This window comes from Oryza sativa, chromosome 11 (genome assembly GCF_034140825.1).
Source record: "Oryza sativa Japonica Group chromosome 11, ASM3414082v1".
Lineage (NCBI taxonomy): Eukaryota > Viridiplantae > Streptophyta > Magnoliopsida > Poales > Poaceae > Oryza > Oryza sativa.
Genome location: NC_089045.1, coordinates 1,408,880 through 1,421,755, shown reverse-complemented (window position 1 = coordinate 1,421,755; position 12,876 = coordinate 1,408,880). Strand labels below are relative to the sequence as shown.

The 12,876-nt window shown below is 39.9% G+C and overlaps 2 protein-coding genes across 3 annotated transcripts; both read left to right on the top strand.

Annotated features, from left to right (window-relative positions):
- Positions 1-1,514: 1,514 nt before the first annotated feature.
- LOC4349668 (uncharacterized) lies at positions 1,515-4,718 on the top strand. The gene is made up of 5 exons (XM_015760109.3): positions 1,515-2,058; positions 2,970-3,272; positions 3,356-3,493; positions 3,601-3,834; positions 4,201-4,718. The coding sequence occupies exons 1-5, from the start codon at positions 1,594-1,596 to the stop codon at positions 4,588-4,590; spliced, it is 1,530 nt and encodes a 509-aa protein (XP_015615595.1). The 5' UTR covers positions 1,515-1,593; the 3' UTR covers positions 4,591-4,718.
- A 2,783-nt stretch (positions 4,719-7,501) lies between these two features.
- LOC9266656 (AP2-like ethylene-responsive transcription factor At1g16060) lies at positions 7,502-12,836 on the top strand. 2 transcript variants are annotated; one of them, XM_015762465.3, is made up of 7 exons: positions 7,502-7,822; positions 8,401-8,486; positions 8,847-8,855; positions 9,101-9,189; positions 9,270-9,394; positions 9,782-9,858; positions 11,846-12,836. In XM_015762465.3, exons 1-7 carry the CDS (start codon positions 7,557-7,559, stop codon positions 12,541-12,543), a joined length of 1,350 nt encoding a protein of 449 aa, XP_015617951.1. In that variant the 5' UTR covers positions 7,502-7,556; the 3' UTR covers positions 12,544-12,836. The 2 variants fall into 2 exon arrangements, with proteins under 2 accessions (XP_015617951.1, XP_066161711.1); XM_066305614.1 differs by lacking the exon at positions 8,847-8,855.
- The last annotated feature ends 40 nt before the right edge of the window (positions 12,837-12,876 follow it).

Here is a 12,876-nt window from a genome sequence, read left to right as displayed (position 1 = left end):
AGTTTTTTGAGCTTCTAAATTTTTATAACAATTTTTTATGGGATTCTCTTTAGTACTTTCCTTTAGTAACAGCGGCTGACAGCTTGGTTCCATCCCACATTTCAACGACAGCTGCTATAGCCTATTCCTTCCGTAAAAAAGAATAGTTCATATTCGTTGTTTTTAGGGTAGGTCATATTATATTATAGGTTTTTTTTATAGTAGAAGTACAGGGCTACAAGTGCAGTATGGTGCTATGGATATCCTGCCTGCCGTATCGTATATAGTTCATCCCCACTAAATATAGTTAATGTTATTTCTCTCTTCTCTTATTAAGTCATATTAATAAGAGAAGAGAGATATGGTTTAAATTTTCTCTTCTTTCTTCTCTGCAATCTCAATTATCTTTAGGCTTAAAATTTATAAGTATTAATTTATTTTTATTTTAATAATCATATTATATCTTTGCATATTATGTAACTTAGTTCATTTTCCACAGCAACACGGCGGGGTTTTCATCTAGTTTATATTAAGAACTCATCCAACGTGAATTCCGTTTTCAATGCTTGTTTTAAAGAAAGATTCGATGAGTGCATTTTTTTTAAGAACACGATAAGTGCAGTTGCTCATAACTTCACGCTGAAAAAACGTTGGCACTTTGCAATCTCCATTTTGCATTTTACAAAAAATATGTCAATAAAGAGCCTGTTCCCTTTGATGTCATTTTCAATCATATCTTTTTTTTACAAAGTTATCAAAAAAATATCTACGTTTAGTTTGTTGTCAAATTTAGTCAATACATAAGAAATCATGCCAAAATTTTGATAATATTACCATCTTGCTAAAATTTTAGCATTAACAAAACTTGATAAGATTTATTTTAGCTATAATCTGAACAGGCCCAAAAAGTAAAAAAGGCAAACTTTTTGAATATAAGTATAAAAACAGGTTAATTTATTCATTCCAGTGAAGAGTCTAATGCCTTGTTTAGTTTCCATTTTTTTTCAAAAACGTCAAATCGAATCTTTGTACATATACATGGATCACTAAATATAGATAAAATAAAAAACTAATTGCACAGTTTATATGGAAATCGTGAGAGAAATCTTTTGAGCATAATTAGACCATGATTAGCTATAAGTGCTATAGTAACTTATATGGGCTAATGACGAATTAATTAGGGGCTTAATAAATTCGTCTCGTGGTTTCTAGACGAGTTCTGAAATTAGTTTTTTCATTATCTAAAAACCCTTTTCAACATCTAATCAAACGTCTGATGTGACACCTATAAATTTTTCTTTCCGCGAAGGAAACAAGGCCTAATTAATGTTGCGTTCGTTTATCCCATGGGCGAAGCATCCGAAGCCTCACTAAATCTGTGTTTAGCACATGCGATTAGCATCAACCAGCCCAGACCGAAGCATCTCCTCCTCTTCTTCCACTGTGTGACTCGCGCAGTGTGATGTGTGTGACACGCTGTGACGGCTGACCTGACGAGGACAGGCGAAAAGAAAACTTGTTTTGGAGGGAGCTTTGACTTTCCCATTTCACTTCATCAGTTTCCCTCCTCCATTTTCGATTCCTCCTCTCCGCAATCCAAACCTCGCCGAATTCATGGCCTCCTCGGCCTTCAAATCCACCACCCGCCGGACCCTCCACCCCGCCGCCGACGACCGCCCGCCGGCTCGTCCCCGCAAGGCCCCACCGCCGTGCCCACGCCGCTCCCGCAGCGCCAGCGTCGAGCCCCGCGCCCGCGGCATCGGGGAGTACGCCGCCGGCAACACCCGCACCAACCCTCTCTTCGACGACTCCGCCTCTCCGCCGCCGCCGCAGCCGCAGGTGGATACGGAGGCTGCTGGGTGTCGCGGCGGGGAGGCGAGACGGGAGAGGGGGAGGGAGGTGGCGCGGAATGGTTCGTGCGCCGGCGGCTCCGGGAGGGCGCGCTCTGTGTCCCTCGCGCCGCGGGGCCGGGGCGCCGACTCGTCGCCGTCGTGGGGGAATGGTGATGGAGGCGGTGGGAGGAGGGCCTCCAGGGCGCCGTCGGTGGCGGTGGACCTGCAACCTTATCGGGGTGACGAGGTTGGTTTCTGATTTCTCAGCGGACTGGGGGACTGGGAAGTCTCAAGAAAAAGAAAACTCAAACTTTTTTCTTACCACTACTTTTGCAAAACTCTATTTTTTTTTTTGCAATAGGAACTGGAAAGAAATATATTGGAGTACTTTGTAATTCTGATATCATACCATATACATGTGGAATGAAAACAATCTCTCTAGATTCTACTATATGATAATGAACAAAATCTACTGTTTTTTTTTTCGTTATAGTAAGTAGAAAGATTCATAGTAATCTAGTTCACTTGGAGTTGTCACTGTAGAAGCGCAGAGAAATTGAGACTCGGTCTTTGCATTCCATCTCCACCAATCCTTTGCTCGCAAGTTCTGTTCTTGCTAAATTCGAACAGAGTGATGCAGAAATCAGAGATATGTCAATAGAATTTCAGTTTTGGGAGAGTATGCATTCAGTTTCGAGCTCAGTAGAGGTCAGAAGTGATCATTCACTTGTACTAGTGGACCATAGGCTGGCTTTTTTGGTTCAGTGACCAAAGTGGTACATGAATAGGTTGTTGAGTTGTATTAATTGATGCAAGATATTAACTTTACTAGCAAACAAGTTTGTAAGCTACTATGCTTTTTTATTACCACCAGACATGCCAACACATGGCTGGAAATATCCATTCAGAATCTAGAAGTGCCTTCTTAAAAAAAAAAAATCTAGCAGTACCCTTGTGAGATTTATGATTATCTTGAGCATGTAAGGATTACCTATGTTAAGCTAAGAATGTCTTTGACCATTTATGTTCTGTGCATGCTTATAATTTATCCATTTTATTGTCTCCGCACCATACCCCGTTCTGTTTTAGAACACCAATATTGTTTTACACTCATGTTCTCAACTTATCGTGATGCTACTATTATTCTTTCATCGACAGGTCATTTGGCAAAGCAATCATTCAAATGTCCCAGTGCAACAGGTTATTGAAATTCCTCCCGAGTTTGATCCAGATTCTTCTGAGTTTGTCTCCGACATAAGTGATTACACAACAGAATTCAAAAAGGAGGAAATTTTGCACATTCCTTTTGAGTTTGATCTAGATAGAGCTGATCTGGCTCCTGACATAGAGCACCATTCAATAGAACTGCAACGGGAACAAATGGAAATTCCTCTTGACTTTGATCCGGACAGTGCCGAGCTGTCTCCTGATATAACAGAGTATACAACAAAGCTCAAACAGGTCTGACTATTATTATGCCAAGTGTGCTGCGCCTCCAATTCTGTGCAGTCAACAGTCATAACCTTTTACTGCTTTGATTACAGTCACATGAACGTGCTCGAAAGCTACGGGCAGATTTAGCTGTCGAAGAGCAACGTGAACAAGAGTTGAGTAGAGTGCTGAAGGGTATTGTAACTACACCAAATTTTACTGAGGCACATAAAAGAAGGCCAAGACGAAAGGTAACTGCATCAAATTTTAAGTATATTTGATTCTGTTTGTTGGTAAACTTTCTATTCATTTTGTCTTGGTATTTGAACTGACCTTTGTCTCCATGTTGTGGTACCAGAGTAGTGTAGAACGACTGAAAGTATCGAAGCATTTGGCTGAAGAGGCAATGAATTATTTTGAGGAATGTGTCTCGATCTCGACATTGGATAGCACTGATTTCTCATCACTGGAGGACCCTCAAATAAATTCAGTTGTGAACATCCCACAAAAGAGCAGAAATACATCTTTTAACAAAGGTGGATCAAGCATTGCAGAAATCCACTATCCAACAGATCGTCATTGGCATAATGAGGTTAGCAAATCAATGCTGTTTCACTTCACTGAGGCTTTGAGATTTGTAGTACTTTTTAGGAATATCAACCCAAGTACCCAACAGCCTCCATCATTCTTTTAAACATTTATTTTTTTATTATGTGGTTCAGAAATAGTACAGTCTTTACTCTCTGTTAATTGGCATATTGCAGCTATTTTCATATTCCTATTGTTATCCACTCAAATATTCCTGAATTGTCTACGTTGTACTTAATGTGTTGTTTCGAGTCATATTACATATTCTTGTTGATTTCCCAGCAGCATTTTAGTAGAATGAAAAGTAGGTCTATTTTGTGGATAGTAACGATCATTCTCACACTATAACAAGTACTTCTTGCCCTCCCAGGAATCTGACAACCAAACCCAGTGCTCAGTTAGCTTAACTGGATCTGATGTGTCTGGAGGCCGTACTTTTAGTCATAATATGATGACCCCCGTTTCAAGAACTACAAATAACTCAAGTGATGATCTCGATGGCTTTGACACACCAAAAAGCAGAAGTTCTTGTTTCTCCTTCACCCATGAACCAACAAAAACTGTTGAGGGCGACGACGTTCAACAATATTTAAGAAGTTTTGGAAGGGGAATCAGTAAAGATCTAAGAGAGATAAGGTCAAGTTATTGTGATGATGACTATGTATTTCAGAAAATGAATGCAGACTTACTTATGGATATTGTGACATTTAAGAACAGGGTAAATTTTGGGGGTCTCCTTATTTGTAATATTAGAAGATAGTGAGAAAACATCAACTAGTGCGCTATGGTGGGAGGACTGATATTCATATTAGCAACGTGCAATTAGTACTACTAGAGATGTATACATGTTCATATGATTCTATCTACTAATTGTGATTTTTTTGGTCATCGACTGATATCATGTGATCTGCATGCTATTTTCTTTTTAACCTGGGAATAATTATTTGTAACATTAGAAGATCCTGAAAGAAAAAAAAATCAAGTAGTGCGCAGTGGTGGAAATGGAACGTGCAATTAGTAGTGCTCTATTGTATATATATCCATAGGATTATCTCTACTAATGATTTTTTCGTCATTGCATTGCTCTCATGTGATCTGCATGCTGTTTTGTTACTTGGGAATAATCTGTTAGTACTATAAAGAAATATTATATCTATTCTTGTGGATAGCTCTGAAACAGTTCGCATTTGATTCTACAACATCCATTTCTATTTGCAATATCTTTGCACATTTCATCCTTTTTAAGTTATACCAAATGAAAACCAGAAGTTTGCATCGACTGCTGTTGGCAGCTGTCTCTGTAGGACTATGTTACATGGAAGGACACATGTTTTAAATCCAATTCATGATTTAATGGTGTTTCTTCTGAACATTGAAATTTGATCATTACTACAGTAATACCAGGAGAGAGTGTGTGCTTTATTGGATATTATAACAAATTGGAGTGCAAGCTCATTCTAGAGATGGTTTGGTTCCATGAAAGCTTCAGGTTTGACTAGTGCTGTTTTGTGTTACAGAAATTTTTGTACGATATGCAATCAGTCCGTGGACGGTTGCATTGTCAGGTAGCTTGCAAGCAAGCATGTTTCTGGTCTAATGAGGGAGATGTTAGATGGAAAAGCTTGGAATTTCTTTTATCTTGATTGAATATTTGAATAATCTGGCAACCTAAGATTTATCTTCACTCTAGCACCTCAAATGCAGGCAAAGTAGATGAGAAACGTGTTTAACAACCAAACCAAACATTCACCGTACCGTACTGCCTGTACTACAAGAAACATGTCTCTCTTTTTTTTTTTTTAGAATTTAGAGTTGAGAATATTCATATTTCTGCATCATGGACCACCCTATACTACATAAACCTAGTGTTAGTTGTTGTGATTGCATGTCTTACCCTGCTGATGAATGTGAACAAGCTGGACGGACATCATGGTGGTGACACAAGACGTCAGTCGGTCTAATATCGACAGTCAGTCAGGAGTCAGGTTACTAATCATCTGGGCAACTGCAGCAGACTGTCTAGACAAAAATGTGGTCAGAAAACAGACTCGTGATAAACCATTTTGGTGAGTATGATCTACTACAAAACAAATAATTTGGCAGTCAGGCATGGGAGCTTAATTGGGATGACTAATTTACTCAAATATTGAGGTCATCACGGTCAGCCATCAAACCGTCATCCACGGTACAACACAACACACATGTTTCACATGATCTGTAGTACTCCAGTAATACAGCATGAGTAATTGCTGAATTTTCTAATTGAAGGATGCACTGTTTGTTTGATGATTCTTCATCGAAAGGGGGTCGTTGCATCGGAGCTACAGTAGATGCTTGTTGTGTACAGTAATTGACTGACTGCACACAGACACAGTAGGTTGCTCTGAATGTTGGGGACAGGTGTTGTGGTTGCATGGCTAGTAGGATGCTTTCCTCTGAATGAGGAATTGCATATTTTGCATGGCTGCAGAGCTCTGCCATTTGGACACATGGCACTAATGTCTTTGATTTTTCAGTGTTACATGTTACATGTGTTGTTTCTTTTTCACGTCCCGATGCTATTCGTCTCCTTGTGTAGCTGCTATGCTATGCACCTTCGTTTGTTTCTTCAGTCTAAGGACCCTGACCCAGCGGCGTCCGTCCGTCCGTCCATTTTTAGTTTAAGTTGCTTTGTCCTCTTTCTGTAGAATTAACTCACTGCAAGTCTGTCACTGATCTGAATCAGAGGTGAAAGCTCTTGCAGTAAGACTTACGGTTCAATATAGACAAAAAAAAATCATCTCCAGTAACGTTTAATTTGCAGTCATTTATGAGCTTGTTTACTTCCTAGTGTACCCTGCTATGTAAAAATGAAGTGTAGCTTGGGCAAATGGCAGTTCAACATCGCAAATATTGCCAGTGACTCGGTGTAGTCTCCGTGGAAATTGTGTCCTTCCAGAAACTATCTCAGGTTTGTACCTTTCATACTCATTAATAATATAATTAAAACAGAGGAAATCTCTCAAAAAGAAACAAATTAAAATAAGTGCAGCAAAATTGATTGCTAATCTTCGGTGTCCAGCAGAGCCCTGACGCGCAAAAATACAAAAAACAAGGTGTCATCTTGAGTTAATTTGCCAGTGCGTCATCTGCCATGCTATGTAAATTTGGTCTGTATCTTCGCAAATCTCAAGATATTATTATCGGTGTACTTCCCATGTAAATTATGTCAATTCAGAAACGACAATCTCCTTGCCTAATCTTTAAAGGTGTTCATAGAGATAGCGTATGTATTTATAGAAGGTGAGTATACACGTGTGTATATGAGCGTCTGCACGTGTACCGAAATCTGCAAAAATAAAGAAAGAAAAAGAAATCTGAATACGACCACTACTTGTGCACAATGCAATGCACACTTATATCAATAATAATAATATATTAAAAACAGAGGAAATCTCTGAAATAAAATAAAAGAATAATGAATAAGTGTATCAAAATTGACTCCTATTCTCGTAGAGTCGTATGGTGGCCAGCTTGAGGCCCTGACGCACAAAAATACAAAAAAAACAGAGGTGTCATCTTCAGTTAATGCTGATGATGGTGATTAGCAACCCAAAAAACCCATCTCTGCACTGCACTTACTTTCGTTCCCCCCTCCGCTATAAATTACAAAACCTCCGGGGCTCCACTTCGTTGCCTCTCCTCCTCCTCGTCACCTCACCTGCACCTGCACCAACGCGAGAGATCATGGCGAAGAGATCGTCTCCTGATCCCGCATCATCTTCTCCATCTGCATCATCCTCGCCGTCGTCTCCTTCCTCCTCTTCCTCCGAGGATTCCTCTTCGCCCATGTCGATGCCCTGCAAGAGGAGGGCGAGGCCGAGGACGGACAAGAGCACCGGCAAGGCCAAGAGGCCCAAGAAGGAGAGCAAGGAGGTGGTTGATCCTTCTTCCAATGGCGGTGGCGGCGGCGGCGGCGGCAAGAGGAGTTCTATCTACAGGGGAGTCACCAGGTATGCGTCTCTGCATGGTCAGTTGCTTCCATCCCTCTGATCCCAGTTCTGCTGTTCTTTCTGATCCCCTCTTGATTTCAGTCGCGAATTCATCCTGCATTGCCGCTAGCTAATCAATGGCTGATTTTCAGCCCAAAATTCCGCATCGTTTCCATCATTTCAGGCTCCCGAAATTATCAGCCGCTTCTTTCCAATCTGTTTCTGAACATTTCACTTGCATGTCAGAGATCATGAATTATTTTTATCGTTTTCTGGGTGGTGAGTCTGCTCCCCTTTTCATGCCTCATCTTTTGGAGGTTGGCGAGCATGATCGATCGGATCCATTTCTTGATCTCATAATTCCCATTTTTAATCTTTTTTTCTTGCTGCTCCTCCCCTTGGAGTGAGTCAATTATTATTAGCTGGGAAGTAGGGAGTTGGTTGGTCTACATTTACTGCTGGGGTGGTCAACTCCTTCAGTTTTTCTTCCTCCTGTAAAGCAAACACTAATGCTTAATGCTGCTTATTTATCAATCATCAATAAATTCAATATACGGTGGAATCATTTGTTGCATGCATGTATCTGTATGTATAAACAGGCATCGGTGGACTGGCAGATTTGAGGCCCATCTGTGGGACAAGAATTGCTCCACTTCACTTCAGAACAAGAAGAAAGGGAGGCAAGGTACATTGATCGCAACATGCATTAGTTGCCTGATTTTTTTTAAGGATTTTTAACCTGAATTTTCTCTGAAAATACTAAAGAAAGTTAAATACGAGTATTTTTACAGTATAATGTACTATAATGAAAGAAAAAGGGAAACATACAAGGTCCTTGGTGTACTTCTGTATACTGCCAAGGATCTTGATACATCGGCCATTAGTACAAAGCTTATTACTATAAAGTGGAGCGAATTTTTTAAGGCTGACATTCTGATTAAGCTTTTTTTATCTCCTTTCTTTTTTGCTGTTATCTTTGGGGGACCTTGCCCTTGTGATGCGCATGTGACCTTGATCTGCTGCTGCTTGATGCTCCTCTCATTAGTCTATTTGGGTAAGTCCCACAAGCTAGTTGTCTATACACACCTGTTTTGTCAGATTCATGCTGCATGTTGCTTCCTGTTCTTGTATAATCTTAGATTTCCTTTGTTTGATCTGTCACATCCTTGGTTTGTCTCAATATGAAAACAGTTTATCCCTAAGAATATAGGCATATAGCAACTAGTTGTTACATAACTACTTAATGTTTTGGTGTTTGGTCTGTTTCTGAACATTAGTGCAATGTTTAATGATGTTTAGGGGCTTATGATAGTGAAGAGGCAGCTGCTCGTGCATATGACCTTGCAGCTCTTAAGTACTGGGGTCCTGAGACAGTGCTCAATTTCCCAGTAAGTTTGCCAACTTACCACTAGACAATTGCGACTTGTGTAATCTGAATTATTACTGAAGATAATGCGAATTATTGCAGCTGGAGGAATATGAGAAGGAGAGGTCGGAGATGGAGGGTGTGTCGAGGGAGGAGTACCTGGCCTCCCTCCGCCGCCGGAGCAGCGGTTTCTCCAGGGGTGTCTCCAAGTACAGAGGCGTTGCCAGGTAGGACTACTGATTAATTAACTCTAATTAATCTCTCTCTCTCTCTCTCTTGACCTGAATGATGAGTCAGCATAGCATTGCTAGCTAGGGTGGCATTCATCAGCTGGCAACGTCATTTGCCAGCCGTGTATGCTCTGCATGCATGCTCCATGGTCCATGGCCTCTTCTTTCTTGTGTCAGTTTCGTGCAATGTCATGCATGCATCTAGGAAAAGTCAGAACTGCAAAAGTTTTAAGCTTCTCTCTTTCTTGATGAAATCTGCTTCCAATATCAGTTACTGTATTGTGGTGCCAGTGCTACCAACTTGCTGTTTCCATTTTGTTCAGAGCTAGCAGCTGTCTGTTAGTAATTCATTTCTGAACTTTTTTTTTGTCTGGTTTTGTTCAGGCATCACCACAATGGGCGGTGGGAGGCACGGATAGGGCGGGTCCTGGGGAACAAGTACCTCTACCTGGGTACTTTCGGTACGTATTCTTTCATCCAATCTTTCATGCTCTTTGCTCTTCTTTCTTGGAGCCCACTTACCTTAATCAAATGTTGATTACTAGCATTGACAAGCCGCTCTTGTTTGTTGGAGAATTTGCCTGCTGTAAGCCGGCCACCTAACTTTTACCAAAATTTATGATGGTTGATCAACCCATCTGCGAAATTAAATGGCGTGTTTTTCTTGTTTCCCTTCGATGTAGATTTGACCCCTTGCTTTTCTTGAGGATTGCTTACTAGGTAGTACTTCCTCTGTCTCAAAATTGAGACAGTTTTAGATTTCAATATAATTTTCGGGATGCTACTTTGAACAATAATATTTATAAAAACAAGTTATCTTAAATGAAAGAGTTGCATATTATGATACTAGTTTGAGTAAATTTCATAAAACTGCAGATATTTTGTACAATCTATCACAAAACTACAGATTTAAGAACTTGTTTTACAAAAATACAGATTCAGTGGCTTCGTTTATCACAAAACTACAGGTACTTTGGGCAATATATCACAAAACTAAAGATTTAAGTACTTGTTTCACAAAACTACAGATTTAATATCTTCATTTATCACAAAACTACAAGTTTAATGGCTTCATCATCACAAAACTACAAGTTTTAGCATTGTTAAAACTTGTAGTTTTGTGATAATGGAGACACTAAATCTGTAGTTTTGTGATAAATGAAGACACTAAATGTATAGTTTTGTGATAAACGAATACACTAAATCTATAGTTTTGTGAAACAAGTTCTTAAATCTGTAGTTTTGTGATAGATTGTACAAACTACCTGTAGTTTTGTGATAAACGGAGACACTAAATCTGTAGTTTTGTGAGACAAGCTTTTAAATATGTAGTTTTGTAATAAATTGTGCAAAATACCTGTAGTTTTATGAAATTTACTCTATAATCTGGTAACATTATTCTTACGTGATTGCTCTTTTTAATTTTTCATTATTAATAGTTAAAGTTAAAAATGTTGATTTAGGACTATTCTAAAAATGCTTATATTTTAGAACAGAGATAGTAGTATATATTATTCTCCTTGTATGTTTTTGAACCACAAACTCTCCATTTTACTATAAATTAAGTGAGCTGGTGATATCACTGATATGGAAGCATAGTGTTGAAACTTCCTTTTCTTTTACTTAAAAAAATCAGAAAATATTTTCCTGCTGTCAAGATCAAAGACCATGAGACCAAGATACCATCCTGTATGCAATCCCCAGAAGACTGCCCAATTTGCCCTAGAAATAGCATAAAAACAAGCCCCATGTCTTGATCACCACCATGTCCTAATTACTAGACAAAATCCTAGTATAGATACATTATATGGTACATGACTTGGAAATGCATGTGACAAGCACGTGAGTGGTGCTGCAATGCCAGTAGTAAAAACCAGATGGTGCATAGGGATCTTCAATTGTTCATCACTGCCGGCTCTTTCCACTAGAGCTAGCTGAGTGAGTCAGCAGCCAGTTGCAAGTGCTCACTTCACGTGCATGGAGAATGCCCTACTAGGCTATTACCCCCCCTGTGCCAAACTAGATCAAGATTCAAGATCCAGAACCACACAGATGGATTCATCACTACTTTCATCACAACTAAAGAAAGAAAAAAAGGGAAAGTGAACAGTGTTCACCGATTACTAGTAAACAGAAGGTTGCCAGCACAGTTCTAGTTACCAACAATGTGGGAAAAGTCATGCCAGATCTCAGATGGTGTCCAGCACATGTCAAACTAGAAAGTGAAAAAAAATGTGAATATGGGATGCAATTCAGCATCTCTCAGTATTAAGATCCAATGCATTCATTTTCTAAAGTCTTAAATCTATACAGCATGACCTGATCAATTCTGTAATGCCAATGTTACTAGAAGTATTCATGACTCCTAGTAGTACTAAGTTGCCCCAAAGATTCAGTGTCTCACCAGAAAATTTGTTCTCATTTCAACAAACGTACCTCTTTTTACAGATACTCAAGAGGAGGCAGCCAAGGCCTATGATCTTGCTGCAATTGAATACCGAGGTGCCAATGCGGTAACCAACTTCGACATCAGCTGCTACCTGGACCAGCCACAGTTACTGGCACAGCTGCAACAGGAACCACAGTTACTGGCACAACTGCAACAAGAGCTACAGGTGGTGCCAGCATTACATGAAGAGCCTCAAGATGATGACCGAAGTGAGAATGCAGTCCAAGAGCTCAGTTCCAGTGAAGCAAATACATCAAGTGACAACAATGAGCCACTTGCAGCCGATGACAGCGCTGAATGCATGAATGAACCCCTTCCAATTGTTGATGGCATTGAAGAAAGCCTCTGGAGCCCTTGCTTGGATTATGAATTGGATACAATGCCTGGGGCTTACTTCAGCAACTCGATGAATTTCAGTGAATGGTTCAATGATGAGGCTTTCGAAGGCGGCATGGAGTACCTATTTGAAGGGTGCTCCAGTATAACTGAAGGCGGCAACAGCATGGATAACTCAGGTGTGACAGAATACAATTTGTTTGAGGAATGCAATATGTTGGAGAAGGACATTTCAGATTTTTTAGACAAGGACATTTCAGATTTTTTAGATAAGGACATTTCAATTTCAGATAGGGAGCGAATATCTCCTCAAGCAAACAATATCTCCTGCCCTCAAAAAATGATCAGTGTGTGCAACTGATTCTCTCTGTGTGTGTGTTTCTGGGTGTTGAAAATCTTGAGATATACAGGGAAGTTTTCAGGTTTTTATCTTGGGGTATATTTCTCTGTCCAATGGCACTGCCACAAAGAAGCAAAGCTTCTGTAGGCGTTCTGTTCAGGTGGGGAAGATTCATATGCTTCTCCCTATGGTCCTAGTCTCCTAGAAACCCAAAGGCATTCAACTTGGCATGAGACAAGTGTCTGTGTTCCTTTTCTTGTAATACCCCCAAGGCTGATTGATTAACTAGGGAGACAATTTTCTCCCTTACCCTAGATTGAGCTAGTTAATTCTGATTACTCAGAATCTTGAATG

Bases quoted from the DNA above. Each gene is read 5' to 3' on its own strand.
- LOC4349668 (XM_015760109.3), top strand. From the start codon at position 1,594: ATGGCCTCCTCGGCCTTCAAATCCACCACCCGCCGGACCCTCCACCCC. The intron at 2,059-2,969 runs GTTGGTTTCTGA...TTTCATCGACAG, and splicing joins AACCTTATCGGGGTGACGAG to GTCATTTGGCAAAGCAATCA. The intron at 3,835-4,200 runs GTTAGCAAATCA...TTGCCCTCCCAG, and splicing joins ATCGTCATTGGCATAATGAG to GAATCTGACAACCAAACCCA.
- LOC9266656 (XM_015762465.3), top strand. From the start codon at position 7,557: ATGGCGAAGAGATCGTCTCCTGATCCCGCATCATCTTCTCCATCTGCA. The intron at 9,190-9,269 runs GTAAGTTTGCCA...GAATTATTGCAG, and splicing joins AGACAGTGCTCAATTTCCCA to CTGGAGGAATATGAGAAGGA. The intron at 9,859-11,845 runs GTACGTATTCTT...CTCTTTTTACAG, and splicing joins CCTCTACCTGGGTACTTTCG to ATACTCAAGAGGAGGCAGCC.